Source organism: Neopelma chrysocephalum, unplaced genomic scaffold (assembly GCF_003984885.1).
Source record: "Neopelma chrysocephalum unplaced genomic scaffold, ASM398488v2 Primary Assembly neopelma1_45, whole genome shotgun sequence".
Lineage (NCBI taxonomy): Eukaryota > Metazoa > Chordata > Aves > Passeriformes > Pipridae > Neopelma > Neopelma chrysocephalum.
Window position 1 is genome coordinate 16,990,353 of NW_020897704.1, and position 26,640 is coordinate 17,016,992.

The 26,640-nt window shown below is 43.4% G+C and overlaps 1 protein-coding gene across 1 annotated transcript in view; it reads right to left on the minus strand.

Annotated features, from left to right (window-relative positions):
- KIAA1324L (KIAA1324 like) overlaps nucleotides 1–11,806 on the minus strand; it is a 102,248-nt gene extending 90,442 nt beyond the window's left edge. Inside the window, exon 1 of the mRNA XM_027679490.1 lies at nucleotides 11,480–11,806. Coding sequence (XP_027535291.1) covers nucleotides 11,480–11,611 — 132 coding nt within the window. The 5' untranslated portion in view covers nucleotides 11,612–11,806. The remainder of the gene's footprint in view (nucleotides 1–11,479) is intronic.
- Nucleotides 11,807–26,640: the final 14,834 nt, after the last annotated feature.

The following is a 26,640-nucleotide window of genomic DNA, read 5'->3' on the forward strand; positions in this document are numbered from 1 at the left end:
TATTTTCAAACAGGAAGAAAAAAAAAAGCAACTCATAGCAAATAAGACCTTTTCTTTACAATTTTTAGCTGAATCTTCATTGATATTCAACACTGGAAGTGTTACATGGTTTTATGAATATACCATTTTGAAAGAAGAAAAAAAAGACTAAAAAGAGACTGATGACACCTGTAACACCAGAGGGAAATCATGTGTGGGAGGTTTAGCTCTGGAACTTCTGCCTGTCTTGCAACCACTTGTTCCAGGATAGGACCATGCCCTTTGTGAGTACTTAATTGTCTTATGTGTCTGAAATAACCCTGTTCATTGAACAAAGCAATATCTTAAATCACAGCCTGACAAGAAAAATATGTAACCCTATATACTTATGAGGAAGCCTCATCCAGTATTGCTCTCCTGGGCTGTCTCCAAGCCCACAGAGTCCATTTTCACCGCAAGAATAACTAATAAATAAAACCAAGGAGAAACTAGCAGCCCAAGGCAGCCTGATCTAAGTAAATGATGGCGAAAATACATCTTAGATTTAACTTGGCCATGAGCTGTATTCAGCTTCTGGACTCTTTTCTGTATTCATGCTGCTAACTCCAGTTAAAATGATCTCCAGTAGCAGGGTCTAGCAAAGCCCTGCTCAGTGCACAATTCTTCTGAAGTCCAGATTTACCCATGGGGCTAAGGCAGCTTCTTAGGCAGCTACAGATCCAAATTTTGTAGTATTTCTAGCAGCCAGATAGTGCCTGGAGCTACAAGCTTCCCTCTTGCATCAAATCAAGCCTAGGTAAGGTATGAGCTGGGGGTGACAGCAGTAGGCAGAGCTTTGTCTGTAGCCCCATTAATCCCTCTACCAGGGGCAGGGTAATTTGTTATTGCAAGGGCTGAATCAGTCAAATCAATCAGCAGTGACTCATCAGCCCATGGACTGGGGGAAAGGCAGGAGAAGGGACAGATCAGAGTTTGGCTCAGGTACAGTCCCTCAGCTGTCCCTTGCTATGGACTGCACCCACCACGTATGATCCAGTCTAGGACACGAAGAAAGAAATGCATTCATAGCTGGTTTACCTGCCTGGGCAATGCAGTCAGCCTGTAACCATGCACACTGGAAGCCATCAGGAATAGTGCACCTGCCTTTTGCCGTGGGAAATTAAATCCAAATGCAAGGTCTAGCCCATTTGACAAACAGCTGCAATACATTACAAGCTGATCATTATAGGCAAGCTTATACGTGAGAGAGTGTGTGTGTGTGTGTATAGACATATATATATCTCCTGCATATATATAATAGACAGAAATTTACCCTGTCATGAGCTTGATGTTATTTATTCCCTGGATAGGAAGGGACTCTGCTGTGTAATAATGCACCTTTGGTAGGAAGCTGCTACAAGACAAAACAATTAAACTCTTTATTCACAAACAGCTCACCAGAACTACGGACCAAGACTGTGCTCCTGCTGCATTTCCCTTTTAATTCAGCAGATCAGAGGGAAAGATTTAGGCCCCTTCTCCAGTGTAATTAGGTCATTGCAGAGAGCTACCTGCACCACTGCGATGTCCCAGCCTTATCAAAACACCCTCACCCCTGCAGCTCAGAGAGTGCTGCAAAGTGACCTTGTACATTGTGTAACAGCCAATGTAACTCAGTTACAGTGGAGATTGATTCCACTTATTTTACTTTAAATAACTAAAAGTTGAGCATCGACCTGGCAAAAGCCAGCATCCCCCTGAAGCCAGTGGAAGAAAACGGGCACATTCAGCAGAAAAATCACACCACCCTTTCAGGATGATAAAAATTAGTCTTTACAAATTGACATTTAAAGTTATACAGTTAAAAGTGAGGTAAGTCCTCTCCATGGTAGGAAATGCTGGTTCTGCTCTGGGCTCAGCTACATCCACACCATCAGGATCCCATGCTTGGACTATGCATGGATCATTGGAGCAAGGTTTCTCTTCAGACTGATTTTCTGCTGTCCTGAAGTATGAGGGTGCTATGTGCCCTTCTCACATGGTTGATATTCGAGTAACTGTTCCCAGTTATAGTCATGCCATGACAAAATTGCCTTCACTCCTCTTTACTTCCTTACTACAGGAATATACTGGATTTATCCAGAGCTTCTACCTCAGTGTCCCATACTGTGTCAGCTTCCATGGCCAAATCCATGCCAGGGAGCACACTGACAAACATAGGAGTGATCTGGACAGCTCAAGGACTAGAGTTTTTTAGGTCTGTCCTGTTTAGCATGCTGGAGACTGCCTGTAAGAGTAGGATATCGCCCCAATAATTTACTTCTATTTTTAGCATGTGTGGTGCCCAATGAGGCAGTTCCAGGTCTTCCCATCAGACTACCTACAGTGTAAATGCCAAATTTAAATAATGGAAAAGTTTGTTAATCAAATTGCACTTTCAGTAACGGCCACATAAAGCCTCCCAATACCTTGAGTCAGGCATCATTGCTTCCACCCCATCAAATTCATACTACCTAAGTGCAACAGGACCTTAAAACACTATGCAACTTAGCTCCACTTCATTTATCTTTACAGATTTTCAAAGTTCACATTTTCCACTCTTCTCTGCAATACTGAGGATCCAGCTTACCTTTTCTTTTCCCCCACCTTTTACAATGGAAGCTGTGATTCCTCCATAACCACATGATGAGGCTTTAAGGAAATCTCTTCCCTTATTTAACAAAACAGTGCAAGAGATTAGCAGGTCAGTATCGCAATGGCCAATGCTGCAAACCAGCTGCTTTTCTTTTTTTTTGTAATTTAAAAGCTGAAACTAAAAAACAACGACTTCTCAGTGAAGCCAGCAAAACATTTAAGTAGCGTTGGCTTTTAGTGCTGTTAAAAATACTGCAAAACAAAAAGATACAGGAATTGATTGGTTTTTACATTATGCTTCCTCTTAGCTGGGGTGAATGGGAATGTGATCATTGATCACAGCTATTTCAGTAGCAGTGCAGGGCTTAGTGTTGAACTATTTGTGAAACCTGGTCTGTACATCCCTAAAATGATGTCTTGACACTAATAGGACACGTTGCTTTGGTGCAGGCTTGAGCAATGCCTCAGGATCCACTGCCTCTCTCTGTGAAGATGCTAACATAAAGAACAGCGGGCTTCCAGCTAAAAAACAGGAAAATTCAGAGTCCTGGTGTTTCCTATATTCAGCATTAAAGCCAGGCTTTAATTGGCAGTTACCCTGTCTGGTATTCTGGAAGAGGAGAGTGTTGGCCTGGGTTCAGCTGTTACTTGAGCAGCTGTAGGGGAGACAGGCATTCCCCTACTAATCAGGACACCTGACATTCATCACAAGGAGAGACAACCTGCCCATCAGCAGGTCTGCAGGTGAAGAAAGGTGCAGCATGATGAGCTGAATCATTTCTCCACTCCAGTTCCACCGTGTAGCCTTCCCCCAGCATCCCTGAGATGAACATCAGCTCATAGTCTCTCCATGCAAGCATGAATCCTGCTTAAAGAAGGCTGGTTAGGGCCCCTCATTCTTTCCTTTCAAGAGAAGTCTGAATTTTTTAAAAATTGGATTAAATAAGACCAAACAAAAGAGAGAAGAAAAGAACTGTCTTGGGAAATCTTCCTTTTCTTCGTTTGCTTTAAGGAACCACAGAGCTGGAGATAAAAAAGCAGCTTACCAGAAACAAGCAGCATTTGATCAGCACTGTTGACCTGCCAGCAGGAGGGAGCCATGGATATAAAAGCCTGGGAAAAATCAGCAGTCATCCATTTCTGACGTACATCTCTCAAAAGACATGGCACCACCCCATGTGTGTATAAAACACAACCAGCCTGTGTGAAGATCTTCCTTTGAGGAACTTCAGAGCGTAAATACAAAACCAGAAGGATTTCACACACCACAAGAAACGCTGTGGGAAATTAACACTTTAAGCATCAACAGCTGAGGTCTACATCACCTTTACCCTTCAGTTTGCTGCTAAAAGTCACCATTTCCATGCGTTTCAGTTTTCTGTGACAGTAAGATCAATTTAGACTCTGATTTCTCTGCTATTAAATGTATACTGTACAAGCCAGCAGCAATTATGTTAACGGTATCTTCAGGTTTTGCACTCCCCATCACTTCTCCTTCTAGCTTGGTTATCTAATGCAATTCAATTTTCTGACCATATTCATTACACCAAAAACACCTCTAAGCATGATCAAGTCAGTTCCAACCTCAGAGGGAAAGTTCAGCCTTTCCCCAAAGCAGGTTTTCTTCATCAAATTGGATTATAAGATTAGCACTAGTAACCCACATTGGTAATTATCATACAGAAAATAGCTCTTCTGACCAGGTCTACCCTAGTAACTAGAAGAGGGTCAGGGATCTGTCCACACTCATGGACTCTCACGTTGTTTACAGGAATACCTTCTCCTGATGCTCCGCTTCTCGGCGGGATGGGCATATCCTTTTAACCAACCTCAAACACCCTGAGCCACTTTCCTGTGGTTTATCATTGGAAAAATATTTGCACCCCTAACACGGAACAAAATCTAACTAAATGAAAATTGAGCTACTCCGGATTGTCACCACCAAATTATATAGTTCCTATCACTTTTTGTAGGTACTTTCCAATAGTCTTCATGTATCACCATAAACCATCTCTGTTACGTGTTGTATTTCTTGACTGTGAAACGCTAACAGGTAAGAGAGGTTAATCCTGTATCAGCAAGGGAAAATGAGATGAGTAATTTGCCCTCTCTTTCTGGCAGTAAAAATTCACTGTCAAAGAAATTTTCTAGCTGGGAATAGCCCGTCATCTGGAATTATTATTCCTTTCATTGAAAACATATCTTACAGCCAGCAAAGAGACAGCACTTGTGTCTCTGAAGCCAGAGCACAACAGAGACCAACAATCCAGTTCCTTCACACCTTTAACACATATCTCTCATTTTCTTGTTCCTACATCAGGAAATACAATCCCCTTGCCATTATTTCAGTGTGAATCCAGGCTAGCTCTGCCTGACCAAAATTATATGGTCTAGAAATAAAATAAGTGGAGACCAGATTTATGCCTTTGAGTGGGTCCCAAAGCCTCCTGTACCACTTCTATCCCCCCAGAGACTAAACCCTGAGTCATCTTGCCACTCACCCAGCTAAACACTCTCCCTTTTCTTTTTTTTCTTTACTTTTTTCTTCTTTTATCCTCTTTTTTTTTTTCTGGCAGGTGAGTTTTCAGCCGAATCAGCATTTGCTCTGACTCAGCACAGTGACAGGATCGGCAGCACCAACACAGGGGACCCAGCAGCTCAGCTGCACATGTCGTCCTAGATCATCTTAAATCAGCTCTGAGCCTGTGTCCCAAGTGCACAGTGATTACTGTCTGGCACTATTTATCAAAGAGACTATCACAATGTTTGTGAAAGAAGGTCATTGCTAGATTTGGCTAATGTTTTCTAATTGAAAGGGGTTTGTTTGTTTGTTTGTTTTAAAATATAGGTTTTTTTAAAAAAAGGAGGGGGGGTGTTAACTATTTCTCTCCTTCAAAACCAGAGGTTTTCATTCTCAAAAGACTGAAAACCAAAACGTTTCCACTACCAGCAGTCAAAATCTGAACATATTTTCAAGTCCAGGATAAGCACTAAAATATTACCAAGGGGTGGTGGAGGGACACTCTTTCCTAAGTAGGTGTGAGACTTAGGGAAGATTTAACCATGCTAGAGAACAGCAAGGGACCCTTACAGCAGCAGCCCCTAGAAAAACCTTGGCAACATGTGGGAGACACGAGGGACTTGTTCCCAAACACTGTTTCTTTCCTATCTCAAGTATGAGGCATTCAAGGCTACCTTTCTTTTTACCAACCCTTATCTGTTCTTCACTTTCTAATTTTTTTTTCTACTTAGCTGGTGCTTGCTACATCCTTCAGCAGGCGTTGACAGCAACCTCCATACATGACATGGGGAAGCCAGTTGCCCACAGACTGAGCCCTGCAAGCCTGGGAACCCCTAGCTCTGCCTCCCTGGTCCTTGCAGGCAGTGGGAGCCCAGCCAACATCTTCAGTGAACCCAGAGTCAGGCTTGCAGCACAGGTTCCCTTCATGTGATTCCAGCACTTCTGACCCAGGCCATCATCTGCCGTAAAGCATAAAGCAGCGCACAGTACTGCTAAAGCTTTCCCAACCAACACCTAGTGGGAAATGTGGCCTGGAGGAGGCAGCCGACAGCCCAAATCACTGCATTAACCCATCCTGGTGCCTGGCTTGCTGATGGTCCTCATTCCACCATGCATGGATGGGTCAGGAATCCCAGAAGGGCTCCCACCCTCACTCAACCCAAGCTATCTCATGCTATGGAGAAAAAAAGGGCTGAAAATAAAAGAAAATAAAAACATGGACTTCCTTATAGCTGATAAATCTCATCCTGAATGATCAAGTGATGTTTGATGGTGGGAGAAATGCAATCTTGAGTTGGTTTATGGGTTACTTCTCTTTTGAGTTTATGGCCTGTTACAGCAGTTCCACCATGACAAATTTTCTTATTCTTGAATCATTATAGCCACAGCTCACTATCCAGTTTTTATGCCAGCATCTGTCTTCCTTCTCAGGTTTAAACTTCTGACATCTCACCAGTTTCTCCTGTGCTTCTCCTCCACCCCCACCTTGGTCTGCCTAAGTGCTTTGGTGGGGATTCTTTCTGTTCTAGTACCTGTGTTTCAGCATCTGTCTCCTCATCTTTTGTGCACATGTTTACACTCCATCAACTTTATTGTCAGCAGTTTTACAGCATGGTTTTTGCTCCTCTTTCCTCATCTTTATGACCCTCCATCACCATGGAAAATGGAAGCTGTACATTTCTCTTTTCCCCACAAAGACACAAATCTGTATAGCAAGAGGTGACAAAAATAATATGGTCTGTCTAGGAATCTTTCCACAGCCTCTTCTGATGACTATGAGCTGTTCATAGATTAAGAGTCTAAGACCTTTCAGGGTGGTTAGAAATCAAGGAATACAACCCTGAATCACCCCAGCAGCTGGTATAGATAGCACCTGTTCTTTTTCCAAAATAGCCAGTGCAGATGCTTCACAGAAAGGGACAAGGGTACCAATCAGGGACAGCAAGGAAGCCACTTTAGGAAAATTCCTTCCTAAATGTTTAGCAATGAACTAATCTCTTCAGTGATTTTAAGGCCAGCAGAGACTAAATGAACCTCAGAGATCAAGAAGTCCTAAGAAGTTGTTTACAATTACATAAAAATAAAAAAGTATTACCTTTTTACAGAAATAACATTTAGCCCTTCAAGTGCACAAAAATCCCTTTTATTTCTATCTCATCCTAAAGATTTGCATCTCATTAATTTTCTCTACTCCATGCATTAATGCATATTCTTCTTTCTTTTCCTCCATCAAGCTATTCCCTGCTTACCTAGACAGCCCCACCCTTTGCTGTGATCACTGTACGCTCATTAACCAGCTATGGAACAAATAAACATTCATGGTTCCTGAGTACTAATGATAACGCACAAAACCACTCTGACATGTTTGATTCTTTTCTTTCTTTTTAGTCACCCATTCAAATATTTTTCACCATCAGCACATGGGCTGCCTCTGCAGAGCCATCTGCAATGGCCCCAAACCTTTTCCCAAACAGGTACAGTTCATTTATGACATAAGAGTGTTTCAGATACTCAGATTCCTTCCAGACATCCCTGTTACTCCTGCCATGTATATTTGGAGACAGGCTTGCTGGTTTATGTAACAGGCTTCCAAGACTGACATGTATCTCCCCTCTATCCATGGAAAGACAGAACTTCACCTTGCTTCCCAGGCTGCTTAGCTCAGTACCTAGTATCTTGATTTAATGTACTAATATACTTAAAATACTTCACACTTAATTTAGACACACCCCATTTTTTAACCTTTTTTCATTACGAAAACTGGCACTATTTCAACACACCTAATCCACCATGCTTGACCTAATTTCAAGTTCATGCTTCCTCTTCCTTATTAAGACTTCCTTGCCTTTGCCTTGCAAACGATTTTCTAAAAGACTGTTTCATTTTACAAGAAAATTTCTTATATATTTTTTTTCTTTTCCAGAAGTATTCTAGCAGACTAGTACAAAAATAATTTCTCTTAAATAAAGCATTTAGCATTACACTTTCATTTACCTGTCTACTGAAACATCAGGTAAACCATGCAATGTATCAGAATCACATTTATTATCAAGATCAAAGTCATGTGTTTGCTCTCAATCTGCATAGTAATTGAGAATCAAACAGGGATGTGAAAGAAATCATCTTTGCCAGCAGCTTGGATATTCCATATCTCTCTTTGCAAGCAATTTGGCTGAATGGGAGGTAAGAGAAGGGTCACTCGGTGGTTTTGGCTTTTTGGTTGATTTTTTGGAGATGGGGGTGGTTTTTTTGGTTGTTTTTTTTTTGGTTGGTTGGTTGGCTTTTCATGATTCCAAAAGCAAATAGGGAAAGAAAAGAAAAGACCCATTTAGGCTTAGTATCAGTTAAAGTGTCCTAAAAGCAAAATCTGCTTGGATTTCGGTGAATCTCTGGGGGGAATCTGAAGAAGACTCATTCAATTGGGAAAGTTCAGAAAAAGCACCAAACACAGGAACATAAGATGTAACAAAGATTGTCCCTGCAGCAGCAGGGAGACAGGCATGAATATCTGATTGTTTCCAACATAACAGCCAAATGTGTATTTAATGGCAGTGAAAAACATGGCTGTCATCAATTCCACTCAAAGTCATAAAAATTTATGCAACACATGAAACCTTTGCATGGTTACCCCAATAATCATTGTCACAGCAGAAAGAATTCACCAAGCAGTTATTCTTCTACCACTGTCCTGATTTGAGTTACCAACTCACCAGAGGCACAGGGTACAGCAGTGGGTCTCCCCAGGGTCTGCACCCAGAGGTACCCTGGCCATCCAAGCTGAGCCCACCTCCAGCTCTGGGAGATTCACATGGCTCACCTTCAGATTAGCTGCTGGCCCTGGAGAGCTCAGGGAGAGCTCACGATGTGAATGGTCATCACAGCCTGGACTGAACACTGTTACACCAGAAGCTTATGGCTGTATCAATTTTCTCCAAAAACTCTTGGGAACGTTCATTCAAGCTGCTTGTACGTTTGGTTTGCAGCACAAACACACCTTTCCTAAATCCAGTGTGCTGAACTACTACAGTCCCTGATGAACAAAGTCAATGACAGAAAGGTTTCTGGAAAGTGACATTGCTACACATTATTATTTTTACTGTCTATGTAATCGGAGCACCACGGAGCCTCGGGGATAGCCAGAGATCCCACTGCTCCAAATGCTGTACCAGTGCTGAAATCTCACAGACTGGCAGATATCTGTATTTCTCATAACAGTGAGGGAACAGAAAAACAAGCTGTCAAGGAAAGAGGGGGGAATGTGCCGAAAAAGAAAAGATGCCCTATAGATTGAAAATCAAGTACCTGCTGGTGCATTAAGCCTTGTGTTTCTCAAACCTTTTGGGTATAAAACAACAAGGCATCTACTAAGTCTTTAAAGGACTGCAATACCCTCTGACAGACTGTGCTTTCTTATTGCACAACTTCATTCCTGTCTGAGTCTGCCCAGACCAGAGTCAATCACCTTGGGAGCTCCGGTGATTTTAATGACAAAACACCCAGGTCACTCAAATTGGGCTGAACTAGGACAAATGGCAAAGTTTGGAGACTAACACATAATAGCAATGTTTTATGTGAACTATTAACTTCTGTTCTTCCCTTCTGTAATCAGTTGATCTGCTATCCTCTTTCTTTGTAAGCTCTTCTCTTTTTCCTCTCTCTCCATCCGGACATGTTTGTAATTATATTTCCTGGGACATACAGTTGCATTGCTGCACACACACCAGCACAACTAATGCCCAGCTTTTTAACCATGTGAGTGAGGGCTGTCTCTGTCTCAAAGAGTATTCAAATGAAGTAAAACAACATTGTCCATCTCTCTGAAAGAAAAGCAAAAGCACTCAGGTCCAGATCCAAAGGGAAACAGGAGTGGAGCTCAGGAGAGAATTTACACACCTGAACCCCAGTATGTGATGCTCAAAATGCCATCTCTCTGCTTTTGGTACCTCTACATGGATTCAGCTCTCTGTCACCTTTAACCATCTGCAGAGGTTCACTTTTTGAAGCAAAGACTTTAGGATGAGATCTGTTTCCCTTCACTAGCCTAAATGGGAGAAAGGTAATTTAAAGCAAGTGGCTGCATAAATCCCCCTCTCTGAGGATGACCAACATTTAGGAGAAACATGCCCAAAACAGACATTGGTTTGATTATCCCACATGTCCCCCTACTGCAAGATTTCCCACGCTAGGCTAGCACTGAGCTCTGTTACCTGTAAGACAAAAAAGTACATTCCACAGGTAAAGAGGGACCGTTCCCTGGGTCAGGGATGCCCTCTTTTGCCATAGATAGGAGACACGGGCTTCTGCACCCTCAGGGAAGGATACCCCATACTGTAATGGCCTCCAAGCATGGATCAGGACCCCTCACCAGCCGAGTGCTCCCCCCTGGCTGCAGTCATCCACCCCCAACCCACTCTGAGAATATACAAAGTAGTTCTTGCTAAACGATGCAACTGCGGTATGAGAGATGGGGAAGCTCTGTTCCCGGAGCATCCTCAGAGTGGGTAGGAGGAAGGGGACTGATTGCTGTTAACCCACTTACAGGTTTCTGTTTGCTAGAGCAGTGCCCCGGCCACACAGACCTGTTCGGTAAGGTGGTACCCAGCACTCACCCCTACCCCGTTTAAAACACAGGAAAGACCCACTTGCTCTTTAAGAGCAGCAGAGAGGATTTCCCTGCGTGGAGGAGTGAGGATGGAAAACCTGGAACAGAGCTCCATGAAGCCCTGGTCCCCTCCGCCGTGGATTCTCCGGGAACACGCGGGGCCGCGCATCCCTGTCCGTTCGCCTCAGACCCCGCATCCCGCACAGCCGTGCGGAGCGCCTCTGCTCTGAACATGTCGAGTCCCTCCTGGTTCGGGCTCTGACAGCAGGAGAGAGGCAGAAAGTTTCTCTCCCCATGTCACACACACGGCTCAGCCCAGGACACTCCGGGCTGACACGGGGAGGGGGGCAGGACAGCTTCACACACCATCCGTTCCTTACTCTCCCTCTCTGCGCTGATTTAACATGATATTTAGAAAAAACAGCGAGGCCAGCCGCGTCCCCTTGGTTTGGAGGGGGGCTTCTAATATTTCCATGCACCGGAGGGAACAGCGACAACCGGGAGGGGGTCGCGACCGACGGCCAAGGGGGACGCTCTAGCATGATGAGGGGGGGCTCGGCCGCCCCACAGAGCCCCCGCCCGTACGGCAGTGGAGGGTCCTTCCCCGTGGATCTGACCCCTCTATCGTCCCACGAACAACCTTGGGGGGGCCAGCAACAACCAGCAACACCCCCTTTCTTGTGTACCACCCTCTTCCCCAACCGGTGCAAACCCTCCCGCCCTTACGACTGGGGAAAGCCCCAAGAGGAGGAGGAAAATCTCACCTCTTGGCAGGGCGGCAGCTGCAGGGCGGCCGCCTGCCAGCCCAGCAGCCAGCAGCACACCCAGGCGCTGCCCGCGTAAGCCCGCTCCGCTCCGGCCCTCCGCATCCTCAGCATCCTCAGCAGCAGCAGCATCCTCCTCCTCCCCCGCCGCGGAGCGCCCGCGCACCCCTTCCCGGGGGCGGGGGATGGTGGTGGTGGGAATCACCGCGCCCTGCTCCTGCCGGACACGTCGGAGCCCCGGCCGCGGGCTGCCCCTGGCCCTGCGCCCCGCCTGCAGCCGGGCATAACCCCGGCGCTGCACGGACAGAGCGGCCCCGCCGCCCGCCCGCCCCGGCAGCCGGCACCGCCAGAGCCGGGAGGAGGGGCCGGCAGCGGGGGAAGGAGGAGGAGGAGAGCGAGGAAGGCCGGCAGCGCAGGCGCACGCTGCCGAAGCTGGTCCAGCCCCGGCGCGGCGAAGGGGTCGCGAAGCATCCTCCGGCTGCATCTCCCCAACCCAAAAAGCTCTGAGGTGGGGGCGAAACCCCTCAGGCACCACTGGGAGCCTGGGCCCTGCTAGGGAGCACGGCACCACCTCCCGGCTGGAGCTCCCGGCCCCAAATGCTGCGGGGTGGGAGCGGCACAGGAGCGTGGAATTCGGCCCTGCATCCCCCGCCGTCCCCTGTCTGGCCACTGTTACCCCCGCTCCCATCCCTGCCCATGGCAGCGCCAGGCAGTGCGAGCTGTTTGTACTTGTATCCCTGCTCCTCCGGCGCTAACTAAGGATGTCTATGTCCCCCCTTCGAGGAGGGATTCCGCCAGGCGAGATGTGCGCTGGACAGTTCAGCTGCTGGCCAGAGCACGGCAGCGAACCTGTCCCGTGAGATGGGAAAGCAGCTTATTCGTGGCCTGACCCAAATCATTATTATCCCCAGAATTGTGTACATTTCTCCCTTGGTGGTTGCCTTTCAGTTCGGATTTTGTCTCCCCTTCCCCAGCAATATCCAACTACTCATTCCTAATGAAGTGTGTGACTGCCTCAGGCATTGACCGTCCTCTGCCTCCCTGGCATCTCTGCCAAACGTGCTCACTTCCCTGCTCCTTCCTGGGTCTTTCTTCCTTTCTGCCTCCTCTTATCTAACCAGCAAACCCCAGCATATATACAGGGCTCCTCATGGCTAGCACAGGATGTTCCTGTCCCTATTGATCCACCTTTTCATATTCCAATACAGAGCCTTTTTTTTTTTTAGCTCATTGAGTGACTTTTTTATTTTTTTTTTGTAATTTTACTGCTGTTCCTGCTCACAGTGATCCAGGTTTGACTCAGCCTTTATTCACCTCTTGAAAAGAGATTAGGGGTATAAGGGCAGAGTCAGATCTTTGCCTGAGTCATATAAGCCCTCTCTCCATCCCTGGCTGGTGTCATTGTTGCGTCTGTATGCTAACACAAAAATGGTTCAATTTGCTTATTTTATGTCATTTGAGACCCTTGCAGGAGCATCCAGGAAGGGACTTCTTTGATGCTCTGCTGGTGGAGACAAGTTTATAATTTCACTTTGTTCTCATACCAAGCCTTGCTCTGCTTTTAGCTTCCAGCTGGAGGAAGGAAAGTGGGTGATGGTGCTTACATTGATGGCCCCCATTGCTCACCAGGGTGCCAAACAAAGCACCTTGTGGTGTAAACTGGTACATGAAAAAGTCAAATTATCTTTCCAGAAAAAGTGGAGAACTGAGTAGAAACTGTGCTGCTGCTGTATGTTTTGTGCTCCTGGACCAGGTAGGTCACAAAATCGGTCCCAAGGATTCGTTTCTGACTTTAACTGCAGGATAAAATCCAGTGTCTGCAGAACACTGATTTCAGCTGGAGCAGCGGTTCCCTTCATTTTTGCTGAAATAAAACACACAAAGCTGCAGGCTCTCCAAGGTGTGCAGCAAGGGACTCACTCTGAAAATATATGGGAAAAAAACATATTGGTTAGATTTAGCATGTTTTTCATGGCAGAAAAAATGGGTACAAGGTCAACTTGCAGAAAAACACACTTCTTGCTGCAGGTGCTGGCCTGGAATAAAAACTCAGGGTGGGAAGCAGACATGGGGGGCTGCTTGCAGAATTGCCCTCTGCTGTGTGCAGGTTTCTGCCCTCCATGTACCACTGATTCCCAGGGCTGGCAGGAGTCAGTTCAGGTGAGCAGACCTCCCATACAGCTGAGGGATGGGTGAGGAAAGGGAGTACGAGAGTGTGTTTTGTCACCCTTTTGCTTCACCAAATTATTTAATCTTAGAACTCAGAATGGGAAGAAGACAATTTACAAATAAAAGCCTCACTGTATGTTATTTATTTACTGTCCTCTGTGGGACTTGCTGTCTTCCTAGCAAGAAAAATCACTAAGATCTGAGATTATTTTTTATCTTACTTTATATTTCCAAATGACAGAAGGTCCAGAAATTTCTTGAGCTTTAAAAGCAATATTGTCACTTTGGTTGCTGCGCTATTTGAACAGGATCTGAAATGCCTGTAATATTAAATCCTGCAAATCTTACCTGAAAGCAGGGTGGCAAAAATTCTGCAGTGCACGGTAATCATCTGGCCACCAGGGAAAAAAAAATATATATATGCATATATACTATTTAGAAAGTTAATGATCTTAGACAAGAACAAATGAGATAGAGGAAAGCAGAGCAGGATTTGAGACATATTTTGTAACTTCAACACCAAAGAAAAAGTAGCACCTATATATAAGGCAGCAGAGGTAAAGGAGTTTTCAATCTGACAAAAACAGATAGCAGGCAGTCAAACTGGGAGTTTTAGGATCTGTATCTGAAATCTTGACCTAACAGTTTGGGTTAACTGAGAGGATACAAAAGTAATTCAGAAGACTCATGCAATCTGAGTTATAAACAATTGCCCTGCTCTGCTACATTAAAGTACACACACACACAAAAAAAAAAAAAGAAAGGAAAAAAGCAAACTAGTAACTAATAATTTATACTGCAACAAATGTGCAGTGTGTTTCAAGGTACATATCCAGAATTGCCTGCATTTTATTATGCCTCTCCATCAGTCTGGCATAAGTTAAAGATGCTCCTAAAAAGTGTACCTTTGCACTCCCGTTGTAAGTTATGCCCAGAAAAACCCTGTATCTTTCAGGCATTTAGGATCCAGATCTGTAAATGGCTCTTCCTGACACCAGTGAAATACTGGAAGTTAATCATGGACTTTTATGTTTGCAAAGCTCAAGCCATAGGTTTCCCCAGTAGCCACTGAGCCGGGGCAGGGAAACAGCCATATGTCACTAATGTAAATGACACCAAGTGAAAGGGAAAATTAAATGGCTGCCAGCTACTGTTTGGATGACAGCAATTAGTAACTACACTTGGGATTAGTCAGGCCTGTAGGCTGACAGTGGCTTGCGTGGGAATACATCACCCGGTAAATGAAGTTATTAACCCTTTTCTGCTCTGCCTGTTTCTGATGAAATCGCCTTAAAGACCTTGCCTGTACTTGCATTTTGCTGAGACTTTTAGAAAAGCTAATCAATACAAAGCAATTTCATGGAGTTTCTTCTCTGGAACTCATTTTGTAATATTGTTGACTCTGTATGTGGTTAAATTTTGTCATTGCTCTACAACATAACCGGTTTTCCCACAGAAGGTAACATGTTCTTTTAACTTGCTAACACATCAGTCTATGAGCTGTACCACGGTGTGTTCTGCTCAGACATCTCCTTTTTCTTGTGAACCATATATTTTCCCATATAACCTGGTCATCTGTGCACTCTCCATAAGGGAATGCTTTACCTGAGACAAAAATTAACATTCTTTCAAGACATCATGTCATCCCGACACTTTATTACATGAGGTTCAAGATAGCCTTAAAATACATGCTTGCTCGTACACACGTTCTTACTTTTGGATTCCCAAACTCTTCAAGCTCTTTGGAAACTCAAGATACATAGCAATACTAAAAGAATGTTTATACCCATGACTCTGGTTCAGCTCTGACCCACTTAGACATCACTTTTACTTTCAATCATTCAAGGAGTGTGGTGACTCCACCCTAGGATAATCTGGAGAACCCTGCTGAGAAAGCTGATGTGATGGCTAAGCAGTCACTGTAAAAAAAGTGTGGCATTTGCAGTGGGATCTCTCTAAGGTTCTCCTGTAACCCATGGAAGAACCTCATGCTGAGATTCATCTCACTTAACTTGGTCACCCACAGCTTGGAGTGCTTTGAGAGTACCATTCGCCCTCTTCTAAAAAAATATATTATAAAAAACATCAGAAACCTTTTTTTAAAGGGTACTTGAAAGCATCCAGAGCTGAAAGTGAAGGTAGCACTCACCAGACATGTTTTAATTATCTGTTTGAGGAGGAGATGAATGTCTTTTATCTACATTAACTGCATAGGTAGCTCAGATATAGACACCTACACATGGTGAAATGAAGCCTACTCTAGATAATTTTCTGCTCCCGAGTGTCCTCTTTAAATGAGGTTCATGTCCTCCAGCTTTGGGTGTGTATTTAAGTGGTACATGTCTGACTGGTTTATACACTGCACTCTGTAGCCCCACCTGCATCCAAACCAGAGTACAGCACAGGGAAGGGACCTGGGACATCACCTATGTGGAGGCTCTGTCATGTAGCCGTAGCCTCCTGATGTAAACCCACGCCAGTAAAAAACCCTGGAAACAAGGCTTTCTGGTTAGAGAAAAGCCAGGATCAGCCTGTACTGCCTTTTCATGATTCTCACTCCTATATGTAACACTCAGCGTTTATCCCTTTCTCTCCTCTCTTAATACCTTCACTCCTGAATGCTGTATTTTCACCTCTTCTCCTGGAGAGGTTTAGAGCATCTGTATTTTGGTTTTCTAGCAGACTTCATCTTTTGGATCCACTTTAAACTTTCCAGCTGCGATTTCTTTGTTCATCTTTTCTCTCATTGTGACTTTCGTTGAATTTTCCTGTAAATCTTGCTCATGGCTCGGCACTAGAAGAGCTCCTTGAATACATACAATTTAGTATTAGCTGTGCAAATAAAAGACCCAAAGCACTTCTGCACCATTTCTATCTACAAGCCTGGAGAAGAGAGGTTAGAGGTGAGCTACCTTGCTTGAATGTGACTCACAAGAAAATCAGCTGTAAGAGAAGAATTTCTCTGCTTATGAGATAGCCACATGATGTGACAGCTCCTTCTTTGCTTTCTAAAGTAAGGGGAAAATATTCATTTCAAGTCTTAAAATGTATAGACCATCTGATTCTCCCACCCAGTGCATACAGAATAAAAGGAGGTGATCACTGCATTAAAATCAGTTAGCATGTTTGTTTTGAGTAAGGAGGAACAGAAGTGGTAAATGTTTCCAAGGTAGCACTTGTCAGAGAGCAGGATCAGCATCCAGAGCCTTTTACTGCTGCCATTAGAATTTCTTAAGCATTCATCCACAGGCACCTTTTCCCAGCAGAGCTATTTATCTGCTATCGGGTAGCAAGAGGGTGTTGAGTAATGAGGATTCTCTTGACTTTGCGTGCAAAACCAAGCCTCGTTAGATGACTCCCAGGGACCCATAGTGACATGGATATGTCCAAAGAGGACACGTCGTCTGGGAGGGGCTGGGTGAGCCATCTGAGAAGTAATGTAGTGTAAACTATTAGAAAGCTAAAATCTGTACACTCTGGCTATGTCAATTTGGTGTGTGAACTAAATTAGGAGGAATGACAAAGAATAAATAGCTTTCTGCAGTAAAGAACAGTTATTTGGGCTAATCCTGTATTCATTTCCATCGTGATGCCAGATATATTGAGGCTGACCACCCTCCCTCTAGGTTAGCAAAGGCTCTGCAGATGCATATCCTTGTCTCTAGGAAGGAGCAGAAGGCAGAGCAGCCTCCACACAGTGTTATATCCCAGCCCAAAGACTCCCCCTATGGTACCCAACTTCTTCAGTCACCATTTGTCCCTTGCACCATCACAAAAATGCCAGGGCCCACCACCCCACAGCATGGTGGGGAGAACTCCCTCTCCCACCCACCCCATCAGAAGCATCTTCATCTCTAGATAAAATAAAAATCAAAATGTTACAAGGCTTTCACATAGTTGGACCAGATGACCTTTAAAGGTCCCTTTAAACTCAAACCATTCTATCATTCTAAGATACTGTCCCCTGGAAGGAAACTGGGCTCATATTTTGTATTGACTCACTTGATCTTGATCTCTTAATGGAAGATTTTGTGATTAAAACACTGAATTTTCAATGGTTTCTCAAAGGTCTTCCTGCTTCCTCCAAATCAATGACAATATCTCCTCACTCTTCAAAAGCTTCAAAGAAAGCAATGCCAGGCCCTCCCGGGGACATTCATGGGAGCCATCTTGAGCCAACATTAAAATGCTTTGAAAGTCTTACCTGTTCGATAAACAGGAATTTTTGTAGATAGGCCATATTTTATTACCTTATTGTTGCTATGGTTGGTAGCAAAATGAACTTTGCTAACACTGCCGATAGCATTGACTCACACAATGGCAGCCAATGACTGTAACTTGGTATTAACAACAGCATTGATTTTCTGCTCCCGGGAGAGCCTTTGTAAACTTTCAAACCCCAGTTTTTTCCAAATAAAAAGCACCCAACCAAATGTCAGAGATTGTAACAAAGTCATTTTAGTAGAAGCCAGATATGTAATGCATCATGTGAGAAGACTGACTCTGATCTCACATACGTGGGTGTGAAATTGCACTGGCCCTACGCAAGCACGTGGCTGAAATATGACTTTTCAAGGTGACTTCAAGGTGATGCTGTGACCAAGCAGCCTGACCTACCCTGACAGGCTGACCTACAAGTCAATGTAGAGTCCCATCTATATTTGTGGGGCTTCAGCTGTAAGGAGACCACAGTCATGCAACATGTGCTTGACTCCTAATCACAGAATCATAGAATGGCTTGGATTGGAAAGGACCTTAAAGATCAGCTAGTTCCAATCCCCCTGCCATAGGCAAGGATGGCACTAGATCAGGCTGCTGCTGTGGGTAAGGATGTCTGTGAGTTAAAGCAGAGTTTTGGATAGTGCTATTAGATAGTTTTGCAGCTATGATAGGGAAAGCTTAAAACGCACGATGCTGTTGGAAGCTTTCTTGGCACCTGGGAGCCTTTTGCCTCCACCATCGCCAGTCCCGGAAGCAATAAATATAATCAAATGTGTGTGCTAATGCAAAACCTTCATAACGAGCTCTTCTTCCCTCTCTTGGTTATTCCAATTAGATGAGCACATATAACTGTCACATGCATCATCTGCTTGAGAAATTATTTTTTCCTAATGCTGCGACAGTCACTGTTCAGGTCCTCTGCAGTTCAGCTCTGTATGAGTCACAGAGTATTTACCCAATGCATCAGGCTCGATTATGATTAATTTTGAAAACAATTTCTGCAGCCATTCAGGTGCTACAGGCAGATGCCTGCATGCCCAAAAATAAACAACATATAAACTCTTTGCCTGTCTTGCTGGGTTTACAGCCTTCCTCTCCTAAAACTCCCACACTTTTTCATTCATTAAACCCAGCTCACTCTATTGATCCTCAGGGAAAGAAGGGGGTTTGGGGTCAAATCCAGCAAAGGAGCAGCCCCCCATCTTGGGGGCTTTCACCCCTTGCAAAGAGGGAGGATCACTTGCCTGAAGGAAGGGATGCACAGCTCTGGAGAACAGCTGGGCTTTGCGTGGTTTTCTGCAGGAGGAGGGAGCAGATATGTACCTACCACATCAGCCCTGTCCCCACCTTCAGATGTCTCGGAGTCAGCCTTGGTTGCCCCCTGCATAGTTTCAGAGTGAATTGTGTCTTAAGCACATGCTCTGAGTCCTACAGATTAAAGAGTATTATGGCATCTTTAGGAGTATAAGCTGCTTCCCTCACAGGGAATATGCCAGTACTCGAACAGGGAACACATTTTGCTGCACATCATTTACTTCTCCAGCTCCCTCAGGATGACGTTGTTTTGACACAGTCTCAGTTTGATTTGCTCCACAAAAATACTAATTGCTCTGTCAGCACCTTTAAATTTGGTAACACACCACAGCCTTCAAAATCCACAAAGGTAAATTTGCAATTTAAGGGGTGAGGTGATTTGTTGCACTATAAATAGCCCACTGCATTAACATCCTAGTGCTCAAGTGGCACTAAGCTAAGTAGAATACTTGTAAATGTAATTTTTATGCTTTATTAATTGTTCCCTCATGATTTGTTTTTCTCACTACCACTTATGTTGGTGGCTGATTTTACCCCCCTCTTAACTTACTACTTTACCCAAAGATGCATTTCCCCCAACATCTTTCCCTTTTCCTTACAAACTCACTTGGAAGAAAATATATCTAATTAAAAGCCTGTGAGGCACTCTGATTCATTGCAAACCCTGCTTTCCAAACAAAGATTCTGCTCATGTGCCAGCCCCACTGATTATGAGGATGTAGAACAGCACTGAAAGGACGAGTGCCTGTGAGAGAACTGTGTGTGGTGGTAAAACAAGCACTCCAGGGACGTGTTTTCCACTTGTATCGCTGCCAGTGACTCATCACGGACTCATCATAAAATTTATTCTTTTGCAGAACATCAACTCAAAACTTACACCTTAGCTAAAGGCTTAAGGTGGGATTTCAACAGGCTCGAGAGATGAATGAAGCTTCTATGGGTCTTCCTCACCAGACTGAAATGTGGGTTCTGTTCTCTTAGGCAAGTCACTTAGTATTCCTTTATTTCAGTGTGTTTCTCTGTAAATTAGTATTTACTCAGCCTTTGAGATGTTTGGATGAAATGGACTTACAGTAGGGCAGGAGGGTTTGCCAGCCAGTTGATTGTGGCCAAAAAGTGAAGTATCTGGCAAGTGGAATGCAAGTCTCCTTGATGCAAGCTTCCATAGGACCACAGATGATTGTGCTGGAGCACTTGTCTGCTTGTCCTTGGCTGCTCATTCCAGCCTAGACCTACCCAGGGAGTGATACAGGATGACCATTGAGGAGCCTGGTCCTGGGCACAAACAATTAGAGGGGGGAGTCAGCCAGGCCTCTAGGGCCATGGAGAATATCTCAGGATGGGACCAAAACAGCCAACACATTGCCATCTCAGACCAAGAAGATGACAGAGTTCTGCTTCTGTTTGTCTGCATTTCATCACCTGCTGAGGGATGGAAAGATTTGTTTAAAACCCTTGTGAAACTATGTATTAACTCATCCCTAGATATTACTGAGAAATAGTGAAGGTGAGGGCAAGGTGAAACTTTAGTACCTCTATCTTTAAAAAATACAAACACTAACATCATTAGAAACCCACAGACCTGCAAGAGATCAGAGCGAGTGAATTTGAAATTAACTTTGCAAAGTGAATGATGTGTTTGAATTAATCTCTAAAAATGTGCTTTACTGTGTAGGTAAGGTAAAATGTCAGCCTAAGGTTAAAAGCTTTGTCGAAGCAATCTCTGTTTTGGACTTAAAGTGACCCTTGATATTTATCAGGGTAATGAAATTACAGGCCTTTTCAAAAGCTGATGAGAGGTTGTACTCAGCTCACTCATCATAACAACTAGGTGGTTTTGCTGTAGCTGCACAACTCACTTCTCCATCACTTTCCCACATGCAGAGACTAATCCTGCAGACTCCATATTCTTATTTCGCAGCATATTTGTGCTAAACATCAGTGTTAAATAAAGATATATATATTTATTTTATATTCATATTTAATTACCATGTGTACATCTAATATCTAACATATACCTATATATATTACCAGTGACTGACATGGCCAACCAGAGGTCACTCAGCTGACCCCTAAATGTTCCAGTTGACCTGACAGGCAAAGATGCTGTAAGCAGCAGGGATAACAGAGGTGACTCAGCCCTCTCCTTGCTGTGTCATTACCAGCTGAACAGAGACAGACGTCACTGGGCACTCGTGGACACAGGCAATGCTCTGCCCGGCCGAATGCGCAGGCTGCTGCCCTATTGGTAATCCATCAGTGCCTGAGGCCAATGGTAAACAGGTCTTTTATCTGCTGAACACAAAACAAACACAGAAGGGGAAAACTCATGAAGCCAAACCACAAAGAAGTCCAATGTCAGAAATAGCAAGTGAGTAAGCTATAATTTCTTTCCAAGTGCAACACTTCCCTGTCTAGTCAATGCAGGTGGCTTATACTGCCAAGTACTTTCCCTTTTCTCTGCCCAGGAAATCATAGGAAAACATTCATCATTTGGAAGGAAAGGAGAACCAACCACATGCCTGTGTCCCTGATAGTGAGGCAAAATTTAGATGTTTTGTGGGCACTTGTGTAAGAAGAATTGTGTGCTTCATCCTGCTCCAGTTGCAGTTGTCCTCTTTACACAGGCACCTACGTGAAGATCCAGTTTCCATAAAAGCTACTTTCAGTGGGTACCCTTTTGTGTGCCTCCAGCAAACACAGGCAAATGGGATTTCATGAATAAAGTATCAACTAAAAGCAAGTCATCTGGAGGCAGTGGAAGTACACAGGGTCAAAAATCCTCCAAATCCTGAAGGTTTAAAAGTAGCACAGACATCTTGAAGTCTGATTCCACTTTTTGCCACCCAGCATGTGCTGATGGATTGTAAGCCTGGCTCAGGTCAGCTGACCAGGGTCTTCTCTATCTGTAATACACTCACCACATAGTTTTCAGACATCCCATTGCCAGCACAAAGGAAACTATAATGTATATTATCATTTATCTTTTTATACGTCACTCTAAATCTAAGAACTGATTTCATATTTTGCATTTGATTAAATGATACTCATTTTACTCTTGCTCTAAAGCTTCTTCACTCATTTCAGAGATTTAAAAAATTCTTGGCTGAGTGACAGGCAAGGAAGAGCAATATTAAAACAAACTCAGTGCCAAATATCCCGAAGCGGTGTCAGGAATTCCCAAAGCTGGCAGCTAGAGAGCTGATGCAAAGCTGGCAGCTGAGTCTGTGGAAAAGGGGCTCTCACTAGCAAGGGTCAACCAAAGCTGCTGTGATATCCAGTAAGGCTGTGTGGGGAAAGATCGTGGCGTCTCCACAGAATTGTTGCATTGAGTTTATAACACATGCTTAGTCAGTGAGCTAAGAATAAGTGTGATTTGTACAATTGCAGTTTTGACTGAAAAAGATGGTGGGATGATTGTTATGTATTGAATTATTGAAGGATTTTCCCGTTACACTGATCTGCTAAAAACAGCCTAAAGCTTTCTGATTTTTAGGGTGGAGCAGTCAGAGTATCAAACATTTCAGAGCCATCTGCTGTGCATTTGGATTCTCATGGCTTATTTCAGACATCTGCACTAAAATAGGATGAATGACGTCAGACAGACACCTATTTCTTTCCACTGGCTAGGATAGTCCTAGGCAGCTTGTGGAAATGCAAGAGTCTGTGCTGTAGATACACCTTTGCTCAGGGGCATCACAAACTAGTTCTGCTTTCAGTGGATAATTAAAAATCACTGACATGGCTAAGAATATTTCCACTGTTCCAATGAAGATTAAATGTGACCCTACAAAGCTCCTACAAGGTATTGAAATTATTTGACCCCATATCAAGACTGTTGTTTTCACTGTTTTCACCATGATTGCATCCAAACATGAGGATATTTTTCCAAGCCAGGGTCCACAAGTCACAACAGAGTAATGCTGGTGAAGCGGAACTGCCCTGTTTGGAATTCCTTATCTTCCAAAACTGTAAAAACCTGCTGCTTTCTCCACAATGAAACTGAATTTGAAATGCTTTACAAGTTTTAACAGTGCTTTGATATTTGGCCAGGAAAAAGGGTTCGGTTTTTTTTGAGCAGAAATGCAAAGCTGTCATGTGCAATTTCTATGAAACTAACATGCCTCGTTGAAATGATACCATTATGCAGGATAACCAAAAGCAGAGCCCTCACTAATCTTAGAAACACAGGTCTGGAAGCAATCTCCAGGGCAGTGGACACCTCATCCACATTCCAGACACTGAAACTCCCAGCCTCGTGCAGAAATTCTGGGTGCTGCTTTTATGAAGATCATTATCTTTCTTAACCTCTATGCAAAATTCATAGTGCCGAGAGCCAGGATTCACTTTACATCAGTCACGGTAATAGTCTGACACTCCTGAAGTCATTATTCCATACAGCTAAGAAATATATATATAATCAGTTTTCCTTTTGATTTAGAACAGACGGGACAAATTCTGGCTTACAGAACTAGTTCTGCCTGCTTAATTCATAAAATCATCTTCTGAAAATCTACTTTTGTCACCCAAAGAAGACCTGCTTTTAATCATGTCCTTAGGAGAATCACCTCTCAGATCTACTGTAATGCAGAACTGCCCTGGATTGCCTCAGTGTGCAAAAAATAGAATAAACTGCTCTCCTAGTCTTCACTGTAACCTTGGAGCCTAATAACAACATTTCTTCATCAAACAAAGTAGAGGCAAACCTGTAGATTTACAAAGTAAATTAGTTGTAATTCTGGGGCAAGGAATAAATAAATAAAGCAGAAGAAAAGCTGATGGAGAGGAGGGAGCGGTGTCCCACCTGTGTTTCTTTGATAAATGACAGCTTTTTAAGGAGGAAAATACAGAAACATTGACCTGAGGTCCCTTCACAGCCAGGTGATTACATGGACAGAGCTTTAAATTAGGGTGGAGCCCCACCACAATTTTCAGGGAAGATTTCAGATTATATGTTACTTCAGGTTATTATTAAAATTGTAAGAGAAAGGACTTCAGTGTGACCCTGCTAGCTGGGATTTGCTCCCTAGCTAATTCCTGTCAACAGTGATGCCTAAGGACAGTCATCATTTCCTGCTCATATTTTATTGCCAGAAGAACATTAATGAACAAAAAGATTTAAACTACACAAAACCTGTTTATGTGCTTATGTTTTAGTCACAGGGTATACGAGGCTTCCAAGTTCTGTTTTGGAAAGCTCAATGAAGAGCAACACAGAGATGGACAAGTTGCCTCATTAGGAAGAGTTCCGTGAATCATGCTTTTTATACCTGATCTTTTTTGTTTTTAAGAATTACATAAGATTTCATATGAATAGTATTCCCCTTGGATAAAACTGAAAGGAAAGAATCTCAATGCTTTCACACAGTAAGATACCATATGTTTCTATTTAAGAAATTCACGATAATGGAACTCAAAACACTTTGATCAGATGTTTAATGTGACTTTAAGAGTTTTGCATTAGTATTCCAGATCAACCTCACAAAAAGTTGTCAGCTCCAAAATTGCTTCTCAGGTCTTTCTCATGGCAACCAAGAAAGAAAAAAACATTATTTCATTCTCTGAGAACAATAAAAACAGACTTCCCCACAAATTTGATGAGTTTGTTACAAGCACAGAAGAAAACCCTGACATGTACTCAGACTGTACACAGTTATAAACAGCAGATTTGTCTCAGACCGAATGAAATGGTTCTTACTCTGAATCATCTAATTACGGAGCATTTAAGAGTCTTTTTCTATATATGTAAATGGGACTTTATTATCCCAGCATAGTAAGATTGCAAAGTGAATACCCCACAAAAGGAAGATTGAGTAGAAATTTAAAATGGCAGAAAGATGACTCTCCTACCCTCAAAAAAATATTAGGAGCCACAAATACAATTTCACACAAAATAAGTGTCTATGCCTGACTGCAGAGGCACTGCATGACCTTGCAGGGTTTTCTTCAACCATGGTGGGATGTACCCTGGGAATGGAACAAAACCTGGTACTTCTCTAGGCTAGGTCAGGACAGTAGAACTCAGGATTAACTCAGAAAGCTGAAACTGGACTCGATCAGAGGCAGGAAGGTGAGGCAGGCCCCCATGAAGGAGCTGAACGAGGAGTGAAGCAGCTTCAGAGAACAATGGGCTGAGACAGCTGCAACAAGCAGACAAGGTAAGGTCACACTGGCAGGACAGACACTGTTTTGTGGCAAAAGCTGGGAAGAAGAACCATATTAAGAAGACATCATCTGTAGGCACAGACCCAGCAGGAACTTGTTTTGCGTGAGGGACTCCCCCTTGAGCATCACCAGATAAGGTGTTGCCCTTGGGCTGCCATACAGAATCATAGAACTGTAGAATGGTTTGGGTTGGAAGGGACCCCTCTCTCATGGGCAGGGATACTTTTCCCTAGACCAGATTGCTCAAAGTCCCATGAAAACTAGGTTTGAAAATTGTCAGGGTTGAGGCATCCATGGTATCTCTGTGCACTTTGGTGGGGAGGAATAGCATTTCCATAGGAAAAACACAGATTTTCTTGTCTTTAAATATTCTGTGGTCAGTTCTTCATAGTCATCTCTGGTGGTCACAGAGGTCACAGAGAGCTTTGCTTTGTGAATCATGGGCTGGGTTGGGCAGATGAGATTGGTCAATGGCTGTTCTTACCTGGGCAGGGATGAGAAGGGATCCAGGAGAGAGCACCAGAAACTGAGAGCATAGGGGATCCTGGAGGGGCCGCTGCATTTCAAAATGTTGGTTTCTACAGATTTTCCTGTCTGGAAGTATGGAAGTATTTGACTGAGGGTCTGCATTATGGCAGAACTGTTTGCTGTTCTCTAGGTTTTTATAAGGAAATGAGAAACACAACAGTGACAAAATCCATTACTTGTACCACAAAATAAAGAAAGCAAAAAAAAGAAAAAGAAAAAAGAAAAGAAAGGAAAAAAAAAAGAAAAGAAAGGGAAAAAAAAAAAGGCAAAAAGCTAACAAAAATGCAAAATACCAAAAAATATTCCAGAGCAAGTCATGGCACACATCCCTTGTAACTTTGTTTATCTCAAATCTACTGACAAGACACATATGTGCCCTTAAAATACTTACTAAAAAATGCAAAATTTGTATGTGTTCATGTGTTTCCCTATATATACAAAAATATTCAAAACTGTAGTGTAACATGGAAGCTGGCAACGTCCTTGTTAATTTTGGTAAAAACCATTCATTCGTCTCTATTAGTATTGAAAGAGAAATTCTTTTTTTCAGTAAACTGTATGAATTCTGGCTTTATCATTCTTCATTATCTGAAATTCAAAAATACTTCACAAAACATATTCAAATTACTGGAATCCCACATTCTCAAAACATTAATATTTGGATTTCATATATTTTTGCTGTAGTTGTCCAGAAAATTAGAGGTTAAAATCAAACATTTGTGCCCTACTCAGCTCTGGGACAAATAAACATTTTAAAGGAAAAA